The following is a 20,695-nucleotide window of genomic DNA, read 5'->3' as shown; positions in this document are numbered from 1 at the left end:
GGTCAGGCTCCAGGCCTCTAGACTGCTAGACCGTGTTTATCTCTGGTCACCACCAGGGCCGGCTTTCAGGGCGTTTCATCTGTACAATCGGACCCACACTTGTTTTACTATTGATAGCAATGCACTGTCAACAAATATACCCCAATATGGGACAGGATTGGTTAAATAAATTATGGTCCATGAGATAGGACGCAGAAATACCAGACAGACATTAAAATGGTGTTGTAGTCCTCTACTTTTATGCTATGGAAAACTGCTCATTGTTAGGTTTTAAAAACAGCATTAGTTCTCCTGGTGGCATATTATGGTGGATACAAAAACAATATGGCCGGGACCGGTTTGGCTCAATGGATAGAGCGTCGGCTTGGGGCTGAAGGGTCCCGGGTTCGATTCTGGTCAAGGGCATGTACCTTGGTTGCGGGCATATCCCCAGTAGGGGGTGTGTAAGAGGCAGCTGATTGATGACTCTCTCATCGATGTTTCTAACTCTCTATCTCTCTCCCTTCCTCTCTGTACAAAATCAATAAAATATATTTTAAAAAAAATTAAAAAAACAATATGGTTTTAATTTTGCATAAAATTATGAGAATACCCAGGCTCATTATACCATTAAACAAGTAACAAAATGCATGAATTAGTGACAAAGGTATAGCATGAACATTGAATTATGATTAATACACCTGGAACACCCGAGGTCCACAAAAAACACACAAGTAACTGTTCAATTCATCTTAATAATGCATTTTTGGTCCCTTTCCACTTCTTGGCCCCTTCTACTTAGCACTTACAAATCCAGTTTAAAACAGAATGAGATCCAAATTCAAGCCTTTGAAATATGAAACTTGTATATTATTATTTTTTTGGAACTTGGTACATTATTGAATAAACATATAAAAGTTATGGAAATTTTTTAAAAAATCTGAGATTGTATGACCAAAATGAGTCTTTTCTTTCTTTCTTTTTTTTTTTTTTTAATTCTCACCTGAAAATATTTTTCCATTGATTTTTACAGAGAAGGGAAAGAGAGGAAAAGACAGAAACATTGAGGAGAGAAAAACACATCGGCTGGTTTTGAGATAACACCCTTGACCGGAGTCAAATCCGGGACTCTTTAGTTGAAGGCAGATGCTCTATCTACTTAGCCAAACCAGCTAGTGCAGTCCTTTATTTTGTTTCTTTAAAAAAAATATATATTTTATTGACTTTTCACAGAGAGGAAGGGAGAAGGATAGAGAGCTAGAAACGTTGATGAGAGAAACATCAACCAGCTGCCGCCTGCACAACCGCCACCGGGGATGTGCCGGCAACCAATGTACATTCCCTTGACCGGAATCGAACCTGGGACCCTTCAGTCCACAGACCGACGCTCTATCCACTGAGCCAAACTGGTATCGGTATTGCAGTCCTTTATAAAAAAATATGTTTTTGTTGATTTTATGGTTGTTTTTTTTGTTTTGTTTTGTTTTGTTTTTACAGAGAGGAAGAGAGAGGAATAGAGAGTTAGAAACATCGATGAGAGAGAATCATCGATCAGCTGCCTCTTACACACCCCCCACTGAGGATGTGCCCGCAACCAAGGTACATGCCCTTGACCAGAATCGAACCCCGGACCTTTTAGTCCACAGGCCGACGCTCTATCCACTGAGCCAAACCAGCTTCGGCTGTTTTTGTTGATTTTAGAGAGAGGAAGGGAAAGGGAGAGAGAAACATTAATCGCTGTCTCCTGCACACATCTTACTGGGGATTGAGCCTGCAACCTGCCCATTCACAGGAATCAAACCAGTGACCTTTTGCTGCAAGGGACAACACAACCAACTGAGCCACATCGGCCAGGGCAAAATGAGTCTCCAAACCCACTAATTGATTTTTGTATTGTAAGATTTTTAAGCCTATGAACATGATTATGTTACTTGTGACTTATAATATTTAAAAAACATATATGCAGTTGTATCTTAGGGTATACTATGTATTCCTTTGAAAGAAAATGACATTTCTTTTTCAGTATATTTCTATTGATTTCAGAGAGGAAGGGAGACAGAGTGAGGGATAAAAACATCAATGATGAGAATCATTGATTGGCTACCTCCTGCACACCTCCTACTGAGGATTGAGACTGATACCTAGGCATGTGCCCTGACTGGGAATCGAACCACTATCTCCTGGTTCATAGATTGACGCTCAACCACTGAGCCATGATGGCTAGGTTATTATCATACTTTACATTCAATATTAGTTTGTCCTACAGTCCCGGTGTACAAAATTCGTGCATGGGGTTGGGGGTTGTCCCTCAGCCCAGCCTGCACCCTCTTCAATCTGGGATCACTCTCACAATATAGGACTGCTGGTTCCCAACCACTCGCCTGCCTGCCTGCCTGATTGCCCCTAACCACTTCTGCCTGCCAGCCTGATCACTCCCTAACCATTCCCCTGCTAGCCTGATCAACGCCTATTGCTCCTCTGCCATCTCGATTACCCCTAACTGCCCTCCCTGCTGGCCTGGTAACCCCTAACTGCCCTCCCCTGCTGTCCTAGTTCTCCCAAACTTCCCTTCCCCTGCAGACTTGATAGCCCCCAACTGCCTTCCCCTGCAGGCCTGGTCCCCCCCCCCCCCCAACTACCATCCCCTGCAGGCCTGGTTCCCCCGCCTTACCCCCCAACTACCATCTCCTGCAGGCCTGGTTCCCCCGCCTTACCCCCCAACTACCATCTCCTGCAGGCCTGGTTCCCTCCCACCAACTACCATCCCCTGCAGGCTTGAGAGCCTCCAACTGTCCTCCCCTGATGGTGTGGTTCCCCCAACTTCCCTCCCCTGATGGCGTGGTTACCTCAAACTGCCCTAACCTGATGGCCTGGTCCCCCGCAACTGCCCTCCCCGCTTAGTCCCTGTGACCCCTGGCCTCGCCAACAGGCCCAAACATTCCAGCCTCTCTGCTCAGCCCCAGACACTCCAGAGGCGGCAGAGCAGTGAGTCTTGATCCCCTATCGGAGTGGGCGGATCCTGTCTCTCCACTTGGTACCTGTGACCCTTGGCCAGGCAGACAGGCCCAAACACTCCAGCAGGCGGGCTGAGGGGACTGGGCTCCGCCAACTTGTGGCTATGGGTGCCTCCATATTTGTGATGAAGTGATGGTTAATTGCATATTACTCTTTTATTAGATAGGATTAGTTTCAGGTGTACAGCATAGTGGTTAAATATTTATATAATTTATGAAGTAATCTGCCTGATAAGTCTAGTAACCATCTGACAGCATACTACCGTGTTTCCCCGAAAATAAGACATCCTTTGAAAATAAGACCTACTTACAGGTTTCCTTCTGAGTGAAATATAAGGCATCCCCCCGAAAATAAGCCCCCCCCCCAGGCTAAACATGAGAGATTTGTTCCACTGATTCTGAAAGAAATGGAGTCACAAGAAATTCACCAGGAAATTCAGGAATTGGATTGTTATGATGATATTCCAGAAGATGATGACATGATTGTCATTGAATAAATGAGTAAATTCTTGATACTATAGGATTCACAGTTTGTCTGGTTTGTGTTGACAACTACCGTACTACCGTATCGTATACAGGTAATAAATTTCCTTTATTTTCATTTAACAATAAATGTGTACTGTATTCTTCTTCATGGAAAAATAAGACATCCCCTGAAAATAAGACCTAGCGCATCTTTGGGAGCAAAAATTAATATAAGACACTGTCTTATTTTTGGGGAAACAGGGTAGTATATAATTATTATAATACTAAAGGCCTGGTACATGAAATTTATGCAGGGTGTGTGTGTATGTATCCTTCAGCCCAGTCTGCACCCTCTCTAATCAGGGACCTATCGAGGGATGTCCAACTGCCCATTTAGGCCCGGTGGGATCAGGCCTAAACAGGCAGTCGGACATTCTTCTCACAATCCAGGACAGGGTTCCCAACTGTTCGCCTGCCTGCTTGCCCCTAACCACTTTTTCCTACCAGCCTGATCATCCCCTAACCACTCCCCTGCCAGCCCAATTGCCCCTAACTTCCCTCCCCTGCTGGCCTGGTCACCCCTAATTGCCCTCCCCTGTTGGCCCAGTTGCCCTCAACTGCCCTCCCCTGCCATCCTTGTCACCTCCAACTGCCCTCTCCTGCAGGCCTGGTCCCCCAATCTGTCCTACCCTGCAGGCCTGGTCTTCCCCAACTGCCCTCCTTTGCCAGCCCGGTCACCCCTAATTGCCCTCCCCTGCAGGCCATCTTGTCGCGGCCATCTTTGACCACATGGGGATGGCCATCTTGTGTGTTGGAGTGACGGTCAATTTGTATATTACTCTTTTATTAGATAGTATTATTCACTATATTCCCTATGCTGTACTTTTAAAAAGTATATATATTTTATTGATTTTTTTACAGAGAGGAAGGGGGAGAGATAGAGTTAGAAATATTGATCAGCTTCCTCCAGCACGCCCCCTACTGGGGATTGCCTGCAACCAAGGTACATGCCCCTGACCAGAATCGACTTTGGGACCCTTCAGTCTTCAGGCCAATGCTCTATCCACTGAACCAAACTGGTTTCGGCTCCCTATGTTGTACTTTATATCCCTGTGACTATTCTGCAACTACCAATTTATACTCTCTCTCTCTCTCTTTTATTTTTTATTTTTAATTTTTCATGGATTTCAGAGAGAAAGAGAGAGGAAGAGAGAGATAGAAACATTTTCTTCCATTGTATATGTGTACCACAACTTGAAATTTTTTCTTTTTTGTTCTCACCTGAGGATATTTTTTTCCATTGATTTTTTCCCTCATTGATTTTGAGAGAGAGTGGAAGGCAATGGGAAAGAGAGACATAGACATTCATGTGAGAGAGACACACTGATTGGTTGCCTCTTGAACATGCCACGATGCCCCAACCAGGCTGGGAATGAACCTGGAACCTGCAACCCATGACTGGGAACTGAACCGGTGACACTTCAATACTCTGGCTGATGCTCTACCACTGAACCACACCGGCAAGGGCAGTCTTTTTTTTTTTTTAATTATTATTATTTTTTTAAAACTATATTTCTTTATCGATTTCAGAGAGGAAGGGAAAGGGAAAGATAGAAACATCAATGATGAGAGAGAATCATTGATTGGTTGCCTCCTGCATGCCCCACACTGGAGATCAAACCTGCAACCCAGTTATGTGCCCTTGGCTGGAATCGAACCTGGGACCCTTTAGTCTGCAGCCAGTGCTCTATCTACTGAGCCAAAGCAGGTAGGGACAAGGACAGTTTTTAATCCATTTTTAGTTTATTCTTGTATATGGTGCAAGAAAGTGATGTAGTTTCTTTTTTATTTTTTGCATGTATTTGCCCAACTTTCCCAACACCATTTATTGAATAGACTGTCTTTATCGCATTGTGAAAATGGCATTTCTTTTAAAATAATTATAATTAAGTCATTTTAAATGCATATAAGTACAACCAATGGACATAAAACTATGGGGAGGGAGGGGATGTGTGGGAGGGAGGGAGGGGGGCAATAAAAAAAAATCAAGAAAATATGTAAAAAATAAATAAATAAATAAATAAATAAATAAATAAATAAATAAATAAATAAATAAAAAAAATTAAAAAAAATAAAAAAAACAAAAAAAACAAAAAAAAAAAAAAAATAATTATAATTAAGTCATTTTGATAAACTCTATTGGCCTTTCCTCTCATGATTTTGAAATTTGGTGTGTTTCTTGGTGACAGTTCATAGCGCTTTTCATTTGGATAGCTCTATTCTCCCAGCTACACTTATAGCCACTGAGAGGTTTTCTACCTTTAGCACCCATTTTAGAACCAATTCTGGTAATTGCTAAATAAATGTCATGACCTGCCTTGGGGTTTCCTGCTCATTACCATCTCCACTAGAGGGCAGGCGGGGCTAAAGAGGAGAGAGAAAAGCAAAATTTTCTTTCTCTGAATGCACTGTCCTCCCTCTCTCTCTCTCTCTCTCTCTCTCTCCCCATCCCAGCTCCTAGCCTGATGATTGATTGCACAGAGCTCCTGGGACACCTGTACAGCTCCAGGCAACACAAGGGGAAATTCTGAAGTGACTGATGATGTGTTTATACATTATCTTCTTGCAGCATTCTCTTTATAGAGCACATGTGTCAAACACAAGGCCCGCGGGCCAAATCCAGCCGCCAGGCCTTGCAATGTGGCCCGCACCGCGCTGTCATCACTGCACTCCGCTGTCAGTTTATGACATTGTCAGTTTATGACTGTTCAGTAAACCATTCGGCCCGCGATTTAGGCTGGATTTTAGATTTTGGCCCCTTCTCTGATTGAGTTCGACACCCCTATTATAGAGGAATGGTAATGTACCCAGGACTTAAAATAAAATATATTGATTATAAAGCAACTAGTGGCCCAGTACATGAAATTCGTGCACATTAATAGGTAATTAATTACAGGAAATATTTTAATATTGCTATCTGCCCTTTCTCTATAATAGAAGTATCAGAGATGAAAGAAGATTAGTAAAATGTATATGAAAATCTCCCTCCTGTCAGAGTCTGGGGTGCACCACGGGACCCAGAGTCAATTTCCCACTCACCCACATATGTCTAAAAATCGCACGAGACCCAAACCTGGCTGTCTGCCCCCTATTGGGATAGATCCAGAATCGGCCGGTTCCATTCTTGTCAAGCTCCGCTGGGTGAAGGGCTCAGCCTCAGGTCCCCTGGCCTGGTGTCATGGCGGGGGTGGGTGGGGGAGCACAGCCTGAGGTCCCCAGCCCAGGCCAGAGCTGGGGGCATGCCTTGAGGTCCCCCACCAAGCCCCGCTGGGTGGAGGGAGTGGCCTGAGGCCCCCCCCCCCCCATTCAAGTCCCAATGGGAGGTGGGGCGCAGCCTCAGGTTCCCCGTCCAGCCACGCTGGGCAGGGGGTGTGGCCTGAAGTCCCCCGGTCTGGGCGAGGGGAGAAGCCTGAGTGCTGGGCCAGGGAGGCGCACTTTGAGGTCACCTGTCAAGCCCTGCTGGACAGGGGGCATGGCCTGAGGTCCCCTAGCCTGGTGCTGGGGCAGGGGTGCAGCCTGAGGTTCCCTGGCACCGTGCGGGGTAGGGGGCGCGGCCTGAGGTCCTCCAGCCTGGTGTCAGGGTGGGGGGTGTGGCCTGAGGTCCCCTGTCAAGCCCCACCGGGCAGGGGGTGAGGTGGGGCACAGCCTCAGGTCCCTACTGAGTGCTCATTAAGGCTCATTAAGGGAACTCAGCCTTCACTGTGGGCGCAGCCATCTTGTGTTACAGAACCCCCACACACATCCGCTGTGGGTGCCACCATCTTTGTGGCAGAGTGAGTCAATTTGCATATCCCCACTTTATTATATAGGATTGTATAATTATGGGTTTTATAATACTTTCATGTCTTGTGTCCTTGAGAACAACAACAACAAAAATTTTTTTTTGAGAACCAGAATTTTTTGTGTGGCAGACAGGAGGTACACATGTGATACAGAAGATGTTAAAAACCCTTGACCCCTGAGTTTGAGTAGGAACTATCAGTATGAGGTGTTTTACTTTTCCATCCCTATTCACTGTGAAGGTCTAGAAACAATGATTATTTCAGTTATCAATGAATACTCCTGCCACCTATATCTTTTTGTTGTTGTTCTGCCACTTACATCTTAAAATACCATTACCAACAGAAAGAAACCACAGCTTGGAGAAATGGCTGATTCTAGGTTTGGGGCAGGAAGTGTACAAGATGAGTATGGACTAACTTAGCAAAGAAGCCAGCTAAGGGTAATGCCAGAAGGACTCAGGAGCCTAGTCCTCGTGGTCAAAGATGGGACAGTTTGAGCATTAATAAGGATAACATATGTTTAGGGGCCCTGGCCGGGTAGTTCAGCTCAGCTGGTTAGAGTGTCCTCCTGATAAGCCAAGGTTGCATGTTTATCTCCTGTCAGGACACATATAAGAATCAACCAATGAATGCATAAATAAGTGGAACAACAAATCAATCTCCTCCCCCTTCCTCTCTCTTTCTCTAAAATCAACAAAATTTTTTTTTAGAAAAATAAACATTACATTTAAACCATGAGTTCATAATGGGGTTTGTGTGTGTATAACTAATTGGTCATCTTATTTAAAAAAAAAAAATTATTTCTGAGAGGAAGGGAGAAGGAGAGATAGAAACATCAACAATGAGAGAATCATTGATTGGCTGCCTTCTGCATGTCCCCTAACAGGAATCCCACAATCCAGGCATGTGTCCTGACCAGGAATTAAACTGACCTCCTGGTTCATAGGTTGATGCTCAACCACTGAACCACGCTGGCTGGGCTAATTGGTCATCTTTTTGAAGGATAAGAAAACAAATCATTATTATGAAGATGGTAAATAAAGAAAAAGAAGCAGTTATATTGCTGTTCATATATAAACTGTACCCTAGGTAATGGGTAAAAGATAAAGGGAGTGTTCCTTTGTAAAAAGTATCTCAACTGTTGAGCTTAGATATGAAATCCCTAATAAATTAATGAGTCTAAACATTGAACATCTAGGCCTGGATTCTTCAATGATTAAATTGAGGTAAAAGAAGGAAATGGAGGAGGAACCTGTAGTTTAAAAGAGACTTAAAAAGTCTATGAAATTTTTGGAAAACAAGCAAGGCTACACTATAATGTTTAGGGATCCATATTTGGGTAATAAAACTACAGAAAACAAACAAATACAGCCAGGAATTGGTTATGGTGGACCATAGTATTCATTTATGCCGGGAAGGAGGGACTGTGATGGAGATTATGAACATGGTGAGGAGGTGGGTGTGGTGGTGGTAATGGGAGGTTACTTTTGGTGTCTGGCAAAGTTCTCTTTCTTTTTTAGGTGATAGTTTCAAGAGTATTCACTTTAGTTTATTAAGTTATACCTTTGTTTTTATGTATCTATTTTAAAATTAAAAGGTTAATAAATATGTGTTATTTATCTTTTATCTTTCACCTGGAGCTATAGGCATACAACCCATTTTATTCTAATTGACAGTCATTTTTAACGCTAACATAGTCACATCACTGTGAATTTAGATTCCAGAAAGGTGCCCGGAACCCCAATTCCCTGCCTCTTTCCTGAAGGGACTTACTTCCAAACTGATTTTCTTTCTCCTCTAAGTTTTATTTACATTGTTGATTTTACCCTTAAACTACAGAGTTAGTAATCCTATCTAATAAAAGAGTAATATGCAAATTGACTGTCACTCCAACACACAAGATGGCAGCCCCCATGTGGTCAAAGATGGCTGTCCCCATATGGACACAAGATGACTGTCATAAGATGGCCAGCAGGGGAGGGCAGTTGGGAGGGACCAAGCCTGCAAGGGAGGACAGTTGAGGGTGATCAGGCCAGCAGGGGAGGGCAATTGGGAGGGATATCAGGCCTGCAGGAAAGGGCAGTTGAGGAGACCCAGCCTGTAAGACAGGGCAGTTAGGGGTAACCAGGCCTGCAGGGGAGGGCAGTTGAGGAGGACCAGGCCTGCAGGGGAGGACAGTTGGGGGAGGGACCAGACTAGCAGGGGAAAGCAAATTAGCGGCAATGAGGCTGGCAAGGGAGGGCAGGGAGGGGTGACCGAGTGGGCAGAAGAGGGCAGTTGGGGGGACCAGGCCTGTAGGGGAGGGCAGTTGGGTGTGACCATGCTGGCAAGGGAGGGGAGTTAGGGGCAATTGGGCTGGCAGGGGAGCAGTTAGGCATCAATCAGATTGACAGGGGAGTGGTTAGGAGGTAATCAGGCTGGCAGGCAGAAGCGGTTAGGGGCAACCAGGAAGGCAGGCAGGAGAGCTGTTGGGAGCCAGCAGTCCTGGATTGTGAGAAGGATGTCCAACTGCTTGTGGTAGGATCGGGCCTAAACTGCTGTCGGACATCCCTTGAGGGGTCCCAGATTGGAGAGGGTGCGGGCTGGGCAGAGGAACACACTCCCCCGTGCACGAATTTCCTGCACCTGCCTCTAGTATATAATAGGTTTACATAGCCTAATTTAATCAACATAGAATAATCTGATCTAATAAAAGAGAAAGGAAAGGTCAGGACAGCTAACATATATTCAAAGATTACTCCATGCCAGGTGTAGTTTTGAGTGTCTGGCACCACTGACTCTTACTAGTAATCTTAACGATACTGGAAGGTGTGGGCCTATCTACATTCTACAGATAAAGAAACTGGCTTGAGTCTACTATGTGCCTAACATCTGTTATGCTGCTTCTGATCATATTGTTTTAGTCATCACATGCTATTTATGAAGCTGAGGATTTGTCTGTATATTTTTAAATGCAATGGACTCCGTTGCTTACTGTGTTTTAGCATGTGATCCACTCTGACCTTTAGAGGCTTTTCTGTTCTTACACAGACTTCTATCTTACCCACCTCAGTTTATACACTGACTCAGCCTGATCACAGATGAAGTTATCCTCAGCTGATGCCCCTGGTTTATGTAGGATCCTTTCTTTCTCTCTCTCTCTCTCTCTCTCTCTTTCTCTGTAGTTTCCCTCAATTTGATTTCAGAGTTTAGGCCAAGGCCTTGCTACTCAAACTATGGTCCCTGGACCAGCAGCATCAGCATTACTCAGACTTGTAAGAAAATCAGAATCTCCAGACCATCCCAGACTTGCTGAAAGAGAATCTGCATTTTAATAAGATCCCCAGGTGATTCATATGCATTTTTAAGTTTGAGAAGCATGAAATAGGTAGCTTATAAGATCCTTACAGTTCTACAGTCTATATGCTGCTGTGAAGACATGGCTCTGCAGTTATCATTTACCTTTGGCTCTATTGCTTACTGTGTGACCTTGAGTAATTACTTAACCTCTCTGTGCCTTTGTTTCTCCATCAGTAACCTGCTTCGAAGGGTTGTTTTGTATGTGTTTAGGACACTGCCTGCCACACAGTGGCTAGAGAAGTGTTAGTGGTTCTAATATTGAATAAGCTTTCTTCAATACTCTGTGAGTCCCAATTTCAGGTCAGGCAGAAGGAAGAACAGTTTTGAGAATTGACAATGAACCGCTTCACTGGAGAATGGGGTTATAGAGGCTTCTGCTAGGCTAGTGGAAGTTCAGGAATTTTAGGCCTGGAGGCTGTACTGAGCAGCTGGCAGAGGACTCCACCTTTTTAAGACCGCAGGACACAGAGTAAATAGTGCTTACTCCCAGAAATTCCTACTTAGATGGCCGGAAGATAGAGCTATCCATGGCCGTCAGCTGCTTAGAGGAGTTGGAAGAAGATTGTGAAATTGGTGTTAGAGGGAAGCTGTGAAGATAAGTGGGGAATGAAAACACAAGTGTTATATAAAATAAACGAGCATCTCTTATTGGATAGCACATGGGGAAAGGCCTCTGGCCTGGTCTCAAGCCGCCCAGAAGTTGTTTTGTGCAAGCTCAGTTGCTCTCCTAGTCCTAGATGGCAGAGGGACTGGGGGGATGCTGTGCTCTCTGCTAGACTGGAGCCTCAGGTCACATTCTGCGCACACGTTTCTCCAGGGCCTCCAGCTCGGTCAGTACCTCCTTGGGCAGATCCTGGTTGACCTGCTCCGTCAGGTAGCTCCTAATTTCACCAGCCTCCTGTTCCCAGAAGTCCTTAGGGAGCGAGAACAGCTGGGCAGTATCTATGGCTCCCAGGCCACTGAGATTCAAGGCACCTTCCTTTGGCACCAGCCCGATGGGTGTCTCTCGGGCACTGTCCTCCCCCTCTAGCCGCTGGCAGATCCAGTCAAGAACTCGAGCATTCTCTCCGAAGCCTGGCCACAAGAAGCGTCCAGCCTCATCACGCCGGAACCAGTTGACATGGAAGATGCGGGGCAGCCGGGCTCCCTTGCGCCCCTCCATGCTCAGCCAGTGTTCCAGATAGCGCCCGAAGTTGTAGCCAAAAAAGGGCCGCATGGCAAATGGGTCATGCATGATCACCTTCCCTGGGGAGGGGAAAGGACTGGTAAGGAATCTTCCTGCTTACTGGAAAAGAGAAGGGCACCCGGCATCCAGGAGGAGGAAGTTGTACAATGTTCATGGTTCTGGAATCTCCTCAGGGCAGGGTGAAAAGGGATGGGGAAAGGGCTTGGCAGGAGGAAGGTCTGGCTCAGGCAGGGAGAGAGGAGGCAATGTGGGCACATGGGAGAGGGACAATGGAAGGTTCTCACCTTTGTGTTCAGCCGCAGCAGTGGACTCAGAGCGCATAGCACTGCCCACAAACACTCCGTGGCGCCAGTTGAAGGCCTCGTATACCAGGGGCACTCCTAGAACACCAGTGAACGGGGTCATAGGCAACCCTTTTTATTGGACTCACTCCATCCTTTCTGGTGATTCTGACTCCTAATCTCCTAGAACCTCAGGAAAGGTTTGAAATGTCCCATTTTCAAACCTCATGCCTCCCCCCAATTTTGCATTCTCCATGGGAGAATGCAAACTATAGTTGGCAATCTGAGCTTTAAGTATAAGAGGGAGGTGGGCCCTGATGTAGACTCAGATCCTTTACCGACACGGCATGGCTTCCACACAATGTTTACCTTTGGGTCTGCGGCCTCCAAAGATGATAGCATCAATGGGGACACCCTCAGGAGCCTCCCAGGCTGGGTCCATGATGGGACACTGGCGAGCCGGGGCACAAAAGCGAGAGTTGGGATGTGCACAGGGCTCCTTGTCACCTGGCAGAGGAAATACAAATACTGTCACTTCCAAGGGCACATCCACCCCCAGCACACACATGCATGCACTCTTGCACAATTTCTTTTTGCCTCATCAGCTCCCTACAACCTCATGTGATAGGGAGTATTTAGGACATTTCCCCTAAAAGATCAGGTTATTTATCCATAATGGTATTGACAGTTAAGCTGTGTGAGAAAAGTGAGAGAGGAATTGGGGTTCAGCAGGACACTAATGTTTATGCCAAACTATGCCCATGTGGCATGGACTACTGTTCAAAGGAATGGAGTTAGATGTTGGCATAATTCCCCTGTTCCCCCACCACAAAAAAAAGATTGATTTATGGATATTATTTAAATACCCAAACCTAAAGCAAAAACTGAATCTGTCTGGTGAGTATTTCAGACAATTGACTTTTCATCAGCACCCCTGAGCTATCAAAATATAAATAGGGACCTAACTGGTTTGGCTCAATGGATAGAGCATCAGCCTGTGGACTGAAAGGTCCCCTGGTTCGATTCCAGTCAAGGGCATGTACCTTGGTTGCGGGCACATTCCCAGTAGGAGGTGTGCAGGAGGCAGCTTATTGATGTTTCTCTCCCATCAATATTTCTAACTATCTCCTCCCTTCCTCTCTGTAAAAACTCAATAAAATATATTTTTTTAAAAATGCAAATAGGAATTGATTTTAAAGCTAATAGAATTTTGGTGACTTCCCTGGGTCTGCCTAGTCCCTGATGGAGTGATAAAGCTTGAAGAACTCAGACAAGGATATAACCTGGACAGGCATAACCTGAGGAGCCCAGGTCATTTGGCCCCTTCAGGTGCCCTAGAGATGCGTTGGGACCAAATCAGGGGAGAATGTATACTAGTATGTAGGGCACTATCCTGGGGACCCCAAATGGACATGGTGCCTTCTCTGCTGGAGGTTGCTGGTCAGACCTACGAGGCAAGGAAGTTAAACAACTGGTTATCCCTGCTCTTATTCCACCCACCAGCTCCTGCCTCCACTCTCAGATAAGAGCTGTCCTTTACCCTCTCTCTTACACTTTCATCAGCCCCTAATTCAGGTCCCTAGCACAGGGTGTTATTCTGGGAACTGAAGCTGGGAACAAAATGCTCTAGTTATAGCCCTGAATCCAGAAATGATGAAAGGGTTGGGGAATCAGCCTGTAGGGAAATATGAAATTTTCTTGGATTTCTTAGTTGGGTAGGAAGACTGAGGAGGGCTTAATGATGATGTTGAAGAAAATAAAGGGTGATTAGATGAGGAGGGTGACTGCTAGGCCAGCGTGGAAAACTTGAGTATAGGCTTCAGTGACCACAGGGCCATCTTCCCCCACCATGCTCTTCTTTGCTCCCATCCCTATGTCTCTGGGCTCTCTGACTGCTGAAGGCCACACAAAACCGAAGGCCAGAGTGCAGGGCTGGGGGAGGGGGAAGTATTGCAAAGCATGGGGAGAATTGACAGGATTGAGAAACTCACTTCTAGGAGAGGCTAAAGAACTAGTCTGATTCAGTTTGGAAGAATGTGTTGGAGGGATTGGGAAAGGGTAGGGATTACAATACTGACCTGTATTTATTTAATTTATTTTGGTCCTCACCTGAGGAATTTTTCCATTGATTTTTAAGGAGAATGGAAGAGAGAGGGAAAGACAGGAAAACATTGATATGAGAGAAACACATTGATTGGTTGCCTCCTGCACAATCCTGATCAGGTACATGCCCTTGACCGGAATAAAAACCGGGATCTTTTGATCCGCAGGCTGATGCTCTAGCCTAGGGATGTCGAACTCAATCAGAGAAGGGGCCAAAATCTAAAATCCAGCCTAAATCGCGGGCCGAATGGTTTACTGAACAGTCATAAACTGACAATGTCATAAACTGACAGCGGAGTGCAGTGATGACAGCGCGGTGCGGGCCACATTGCAAGGCCTGGCGGGCTGGATTTGGCCCGCGGGCCTTGTGTTTGACACATGTGCTCTATCCACTGAGCCAAACTGGCTAGGGCAACATTACTTACCTTTAGACAGTGGTTATTATATGGGGGGATGTTGAGAAACAAGTCACAGGTAGAGGGGAGGCTTCCTCCCTTACTAATAGGTCAAAATTTATGAATTATGTTGTGAACCCTATTCCTTCTATAATAATTTTCAAAACATACCTTTTAAAAAATAAAATATATTTATGGTGGATTTACTATGTGTTTGGTACTGTGCTAAACCCTTTGTATGTATTTAATCCTCCAACAACTTTGTGATAGATGCTATCCCCATTCAACTAATGGGGAAACTGACACTCGGAAAGTTAAGCAGTTTAACCAAGTCACAAAGCCAGAACTTGATGGAGCTGGGATATGAACTGAGACCTTGCCTGGGGTTAGAAACTTCAAACATTCATAACTTCCTGTGCCTCCTGGAGGTCCTGGAAGATGCCTGCGGGTTGTGAAGGATGTTATGTCATCCAAGTGCTGAGCCCTGGGAGCTGTGTCATGACTCCCCCGCCCCACATACCAGGTTTCCAGGCCTTGCCCAGCCAGGAGGTAACGGTGACGCCAGGTGGAAGAGGCTGGTCAATGCCCTCCCAGTACACGCCACCATCGCTGGTCTCAGCCACGTTGGTGAAAATAGTGTTACTTTGGATTGTGGCCATAGCATTGGGATTGGTGGTGGCAGAGGTGCCAGGGGCCACACCAAAGAAGCCATTCTCAGGGTTGATGGCCCGGAGTCGACCTGTTAAGTGAAAAAAAGAGAAAGACCAACCAGGAGAAATTGAGGGGTGGGCCAGGGAAGGTCCTGCTTTGTTCCTCTTTGCCTTAAGCTGGACCCTAGATCTGACAAGGATCCTGGTTTGTGTCTCTGCCAGGATTTTCAGAGGAAGGTCAACTATTCAGGAAGTTTCTTACTGACAAAGCTCACCATGAGCAGTGGAGGGGAGACCTCTATGCTCTGGTAAGAGCCAGAATCAAGAGTATGATCCAAGGACCACTCACCATCACTGTCAAACCTCATCCAGGCGATGTCATCCCCCACACACTCCACTTTCCAGCCTGGCAATGCTGGCCGCATCATGGCCAGGTTCGTCTTGCCACAGGCACTGGGGAAGGCGGCTGCCACATAGCGCTTCTTCCCCGCAGGGCTGGTGATACCCAGGATCTGCGTGTTGGGGAGAAAGGGAACAAGGGGGAGGTCACCAAAGGTCAGGGGATGGTCTGCACAGGAAGGGCAGCTACAGAGGAACAGGGAGGACAGATGTTTATTCACTTAACAGGTGTATTGCCTTGCCACTGGGCCAGGGGTAGCAGCAAGGGGAAGCCCCCCAACATTTAGCAGCTTGGGGTCAAAGCTTTGGGCTTTGGGCAGAGTCCCTGCCCACCAGTCTGGCACTTGGCAGTGGGGAGGCAAGGCTGAGGCAGACTGGTCAGGCCCCACCACTGCCCAGCCCCCCCCATAGCTGCCCAGTCCTCACCAGCATGTGTTCTGCTAGCCAGCCCTCATCCCTGGCCAGCCGAGAGGCGATGCGAAGGGCAAAGCACTTCTTGCCCAGCAGGGAGTTGCCACCATAGCCGCTGCCGAAGGAGACGATTTCCCGCCGGTCAGGCACGTGGCCAATCAGGGTTTTCTCTGGGTTGCATGGCCATTTGCTCACCGGCTCCCCTGGGGACAATGGGATCATGGGGCTGCTAGCAGGAGCATCAAAAATGGGTTCGCAGTGTTTCCCAAAGTGTGGTATGCGTACCCCCAGGGGTACGGGAAGAGTTTGGTGTGGATATGCACTGCACCGTGCTTAGCTGCGCCTAATTCTACGTTCTCATGAGTATGAGGGGTACTCAGCGTTATGAAAATTATAGAAGGGGTACACATATGTCAAAAGTTTGGGAAACACTGGAAAGGGATCAGGGGTTGGCAGGATAGACACTTGAGAGCAATGGCGGTGCCAATGGATGGCTGAAGTCCCCCACCTCATAATATCCATCAGCTCTCTATTCTTAGAGACTTTCTCAATCTTGTGCAAACTGTTCTACAGACAGCCTCACCCCCAACCCAGACCTGCTGGACTGACCTAGGGAATTAGGTGTCTCATTAATTAGGATGGGAAGGATTTGGGGTTCCCTCTGAGTGTAAATAGGCCTTGGTGTCTTCCCATGGACAGGGCAGGAGCTCACCTTGCCCAGCCAGGGGCCGGCCCACAGAGTGCAGACACTTGACAAAGTCACCATCTCCGAGGGCCTGAAGCACAGGCGTCCCCAGCCGGGTCATAATACGCATGCTTGCCACCACGTAGGGCGAGTCGGTGAGCTGTACTCCGATGCGGGACAGCGGGGAACCCACAGGACCCATGCTGAATGGAAGCACATACATGGTTCGGCCTGTGGGGAAAATGTCACCTGGATGAAGGGTTCCAACCTATTAATACCACCAGTGCCCTAGCCTCTGTGTCCCTGCCCTGATTACCCTGCATGCAGCCTGGAAACCTCTCATCCACAGCTTGCTGGAACTCAGCTGGGGACATCCAGTTGCCCAGCTGCCCACGGGCCCCACCAGTCGGGATGGGCACCGTGTCTCGTTGAGAAGGAGTTACAATCACCGTCTTGCTCTCTACTCGTGCCACATCCTTGGGGTCTGTGCGGGCCAGCCAGCTGGGGGAGAGAGGATTATCAGGAAGATGGTGGCCAGCAGGTCTCCCTCATCCCCAGACCCTCTTTCAAGTCCAACTTTGATTCCAGGTCTTCTGTTTTCCCCATCCATTTGCACCTCAATCTTCCTCCAGGTTGTGTCCCATTTAAGGGGGCAAATGAAGGGGAGCCAGGTGCTGATGTTATTGCAGGCTTAGCCCAAACCCATATTTAATTATGTAGTTCTCGTGGCCCCCAGCCCTCTTAAAGGCCCCCTTTCCTGGCAAAAACTCCCCGACCTTGTGAGAAAAAGAAAAGAAAAAGCTTTTATCTGTATCTGCTTCCTTATTTAACATAAAAATACAGACCACTCCCAGTAAATCCTGACTTTGTTTCCTCTAAAGCTCCTACTGTCCTTGCTCATTCCAGTGAGATGGTCTAGTTCAGTGGTCAACTCATTAGTCAACAGAGCAAAATAATCAACAGTACGATTGAAATTTCTTTTGGGAGCCAAATTTTTTAAACAAACTTATTTTTTTTCTAACTAAACTTAAACTTCTTCTAATGCCACTTCTTCAAAATAGACTCGCCCAGGCCATAGTATTTCGTGAAAGAGCCACACTCAAGGGGCCAAAGACCCGCATGTGGCTCTTGTCTTGGTAAAGACAAAGTGAGTGGCCTCAGTCCAAGCAGCTGCCCCCATCTTGTGGGTTGCTGGGCCCAGGGCTTACCAGTTATTGTACTTGGGGAGCTTTCGGATGAGTCCCTGCTGCTCCAGCAGGGTCAGTGTGGCAGAGTTCTCTGCCTCAGTCCCATCACAGATGTGGATGCCCTCTGGTTGGCACAGACGTGCACTACGCTCCACAAAGTCTCGAACCCCAGTAGGCAGCTGGCCCAGATCGCCATTGAGTACTCGCAGCGTCTGGATGCTGCGCTGGGATGACCAGCCATAGGGGCTCAGCCTATGCCAGCTAAGCCTGTGAGAGAGAAAAAACAGGTAATGAGCCAGGATAGGAAGCTGGGGCTGCTAGGGAGCATGCTAAAGCATCTGGGTGCAGGTCTCATGAAGAGTAGGTTGGAGTAGGTGTGAGGGATAGGTTCAGGCGATGTGTATCTTGTGGCCTTTATGAAGCTTAGTCAGGGTGTCTCCTGGTCACAATGGGTAGGTATTGCCAAATGACCATAAAGGCTGTGCTGTGTAGAAAAAAGTACATGTATAGGCAGGCATGCTAATGTTTTTGCGGGCCTAGTCTATACCCATGTTTAACTAGATCTGGTCAATGTTTAGAAATGAACAGGTGCCCAAGGCCCAAGTATGGAAACTGTGCCTAGGTGACAGCTTCATGTTTGGTATTGGAAGCTCTCATCCCTGTGCTTTCCATTCTCAAGTCTACTTTTTTAAAAGTTAAAAAGGCAGCTATTTTTGTTTTAAATATATATATATATATATTTTTTTTTTTACAGAGAAGAAGGGGGAGGGTTAGAGAGTTAGAAACATCAATGAGAGAGAAACATTGGTCAACTGCCTCCTGCACACCCCCTACTGGGGATGTGTGCCCGCAACCAAGGTACATGCCCTTGATTGGAATTGAACCTGGGACCCTTCAGTCGAAAGGCTGACACTCTATTCACTGAGCCAAACCGGTTATTTTTATTTATTTCTTCTGGTGTGCATGCTGTAAGACTGTAAAAACCTCATGCAAAGAACCTGTTCTTTGAGATGGTACAGTCCCAGGTTTCTAGATTAAGACTCTTGCACAGTGAGTAGGTGATCAGATGTTGGGTTTCAGCCATCAGATCTGCTGCTGCCCACCTGGTCCAAAAGGATTGCAAAAATATTGCCACTGGGTAGTTACTTTTGAACCATGTGAAAGGCTGACTATTGGGAAATGTCACTGGCTAAGCATGTCCTGTTTCCCAGGAGTGTAGGGTCCCTGTTGTCTCTCCCTTCACATTCCTGGGAGAGGGAGAAGCAAGGTCCGCTCTGATTGGACCAAAGGCCAGGAAAGGGAAGTTGCCCTTCTATGCCCCACACACCTAGGAGCACATGATCCTATCCCCCCCCCCCCCCCACTCTCTTTCCTAGAGGACATATGCCTAGAGAGCTTTGGGTGTTGCTGGTAAGGTGCAACAGCAGACTGCAGGAAGCTCAAATTCAGAGGGTGTAAGCCTGGGGGAGGGAGAAGCCTCAAACCATAGATGTGGGAGTTGGAGCCTGGCTGGAGTGGGAACTGGGGTGGCTTCCACTGGGCAGAGTGAGATGGAAACCCAGTGTAGTCCCAGGGGCAAAGGAGGAGGGTGCCTGGGACCTGGGACTGTTCCTGCCTCAGGGGGAAGTGTTCCCTGAGCACGAATCTTAAAGGTACGCAGTCTGGAGAGAGCCTCTGCAAGGAAGTCTGGTGAGGCTCCCCCACTCCCTCCAGTCCTCTAACTAAGACCTCCTCCTCTCTCTGCTCCAGAGACCACCTATGTGTGGGCTGGCCAACTGAACCAGCTGTGGGAGAGAGATGGGGTCAGTTCAAATTCTGGAACAAAACCTGGGGAGAAGGGACAAGACGGGAAGCTGTGAAAAGGGGAAGGGAAACAAGCAAGGGCCTAAGGGCTCCTGTTCTGAACTGGGGGTAAAGCCAGCCATATACGAATTGAAGGCAACTTGGATCCTTCCTCCTCCCTTCTTCCCCTCGCCCCAGGTCCCTCGGCTTCCCGCCAGGTCCCAGTGGTGGTGGCAGGGCAATGGATGTTTACATTAGGGAGCTGAGCGCCAGATCCCTGGACTCATGCACCCTTGACCCCAGGGCCTTTCTGCTCCTCGTGGCAACGTGAGCACAAGAGTTACATCTGCAGAGGAAACGGGACAGACTCAGAAAGGGGCTTCGCGGGGGCGAGCGAGGAGGTGAAAGGAAGTTCTGAGCGTCATTCAGAGACCGCGGGGCAGAGACCAGCAGAGCAGGGCGGGTAGGAGGGGACGGAAGCGGAGAGACCGGAGCTGCTGAGGCAGCCCCTGATCCCTGGCAAGACGTCCGGCCAGAGCAGCTTGGGATCGAGAAACACTCGCCCCCTGCCCGCTGCCCCCTTGGATGGGAAGCCAGGTGGAGGCTGACCAGCAGGAGGGCGCAGCTGGCAGCTCCACGCGGGTGAGCTCCTTGGAAAGTGCGGGTCGGCCCCGGGCTGGGGGTCACTCACCGCAGGCCCGTGCGGTACACAGCGGCCATGGCACCTGGGCGGGGGCCGTGGGGTGGCACGGAACGTAGCGGAGCCTGGGAGAGATGGAAGGCGGAAAGAGAGCGCGGTGGGGCGACAGGGAGCTGAGACTGGGCGGGAGGCGCTTAAAAAGCGGGCGGGCGGACGGATGCAGGGGCGGGACCTCGCCGGGCAAACGCGACCCTCTCCCGGACACGCCAGCCAGCCGGCGCTCGGTCCGTCCGGGGCACCCAGTCCCAGGCCCGCCCAGCTGCACCCCACCCCCCGC

At 47.8% G+C, this 20,695-nt stretch overlaps 2 protein-coding genes across 9 annotated transcripts in view; one reads left to right on the top strand and one right to left on the bottom strand.

Annotated features, from left to right (window-relative positions):
* The window catches only part of NRL (neural retina leucine zipper), a 32,505-nt gene that overhangs the window by 1,175 nt on the left and 10,635 nt on the right, over positions 1–20,695 (top strand). For 3 of the 7 annotated variants that reach the window (XR_014796639.1, XR_014796640.1, XM_084902200.1), the window contains exon 1: positions 19,314–20,360. The gene's annotated coding sequence lies outside the window, so the exon portion shown is untranslated. Of the gene's footprint in view, positions 1–1,212; positions 1,389–5,972; positions 6,109–19,313; positions 20,377–20,695 lie in introns of those variants that run through there. The other 4 variants (XM_084902202.1, XM_084902199.1, XM_084902203.1 and 1 more) reach the window with 4 other exon arrangements.
* PCK2 (phosphoenolpyruvate carboxykinase 2, mitochondrial) lies at positions 11,261–20,695 on the bottom strand. 2 transcript variants are annotated; one of them, XM_084902078.1, is made up of 11 exons: positions 20,410–20,581; positions 18,935–19,039; positions 17,958–18,203; positions 17,066–17,250; positions 16,777–16,980; positions 16,080–16,267; positions 15,604–15,766; positions 15,125–15,343; positions 12,476–12,613; positions 12,110–12,205; positions 11,261–11,884 (listed from the first exon to the last, which is right to left on the bottom strand). In XM_084902078.1, the coding sequence occupies exons 1-11, from the start codon at positions 20,436–20,438 to the stop codon at positions 11,430–11,432; spliced, it is 2,028 nt and encodes a 675-aa protein (XP_084758204.1). In that variant the 5' UTR covers positions 20,439–20,581; the 3' UTR covers positions 11,261–11,429. The 2 variants fall into 2 exon arrangements, with proteins under 2 accessions (XP_084758204.1, XP_084758205.1); XM_084902079.1 differs by lacking the exon at positions 18,935–19,039 and having other exon boundaries at positions 20,410–20,695.

The sequence above is a fragment of the Pipistrellus hanaki genome (genome assembly GCF_964339955.1).
Source record: "Pipistrellus hanaki genome assembly, chromosome: 1".
NCBI lineage: Eukaryota > Metazoa > Chordata > Mammalia > Chiroptera > Vespertilionidae > Pipistrellus > Pipistrellus hanaki.
Note: the sequence above shows the minus strand (reverse complement) of the source record. Positions and strands in the feature narration are given on the sequence as shown.

Coding starts and splice junctions, on each gene's coding strand:
- PCK2 (XM_084902078.1), bottom strand. CDS start 20,438: ATGGCCGCTGTGTACCGCACGGGCCTGCG. Junction 16,981..17,065: donor GTTTCCAGGCTGCATGCAGG/GTAATCAGGGCA, acceptor TTTTCCCCACAG/GCCGAACCATGTATGTGCTT. Junction 12,614..15,124: donor GGGCAAGGCCTGGAAACCTG/GTATGTGGGGCG, acceptor TTCCTCTGCCAG/GTGACAAGGAGCCCTGTGCA.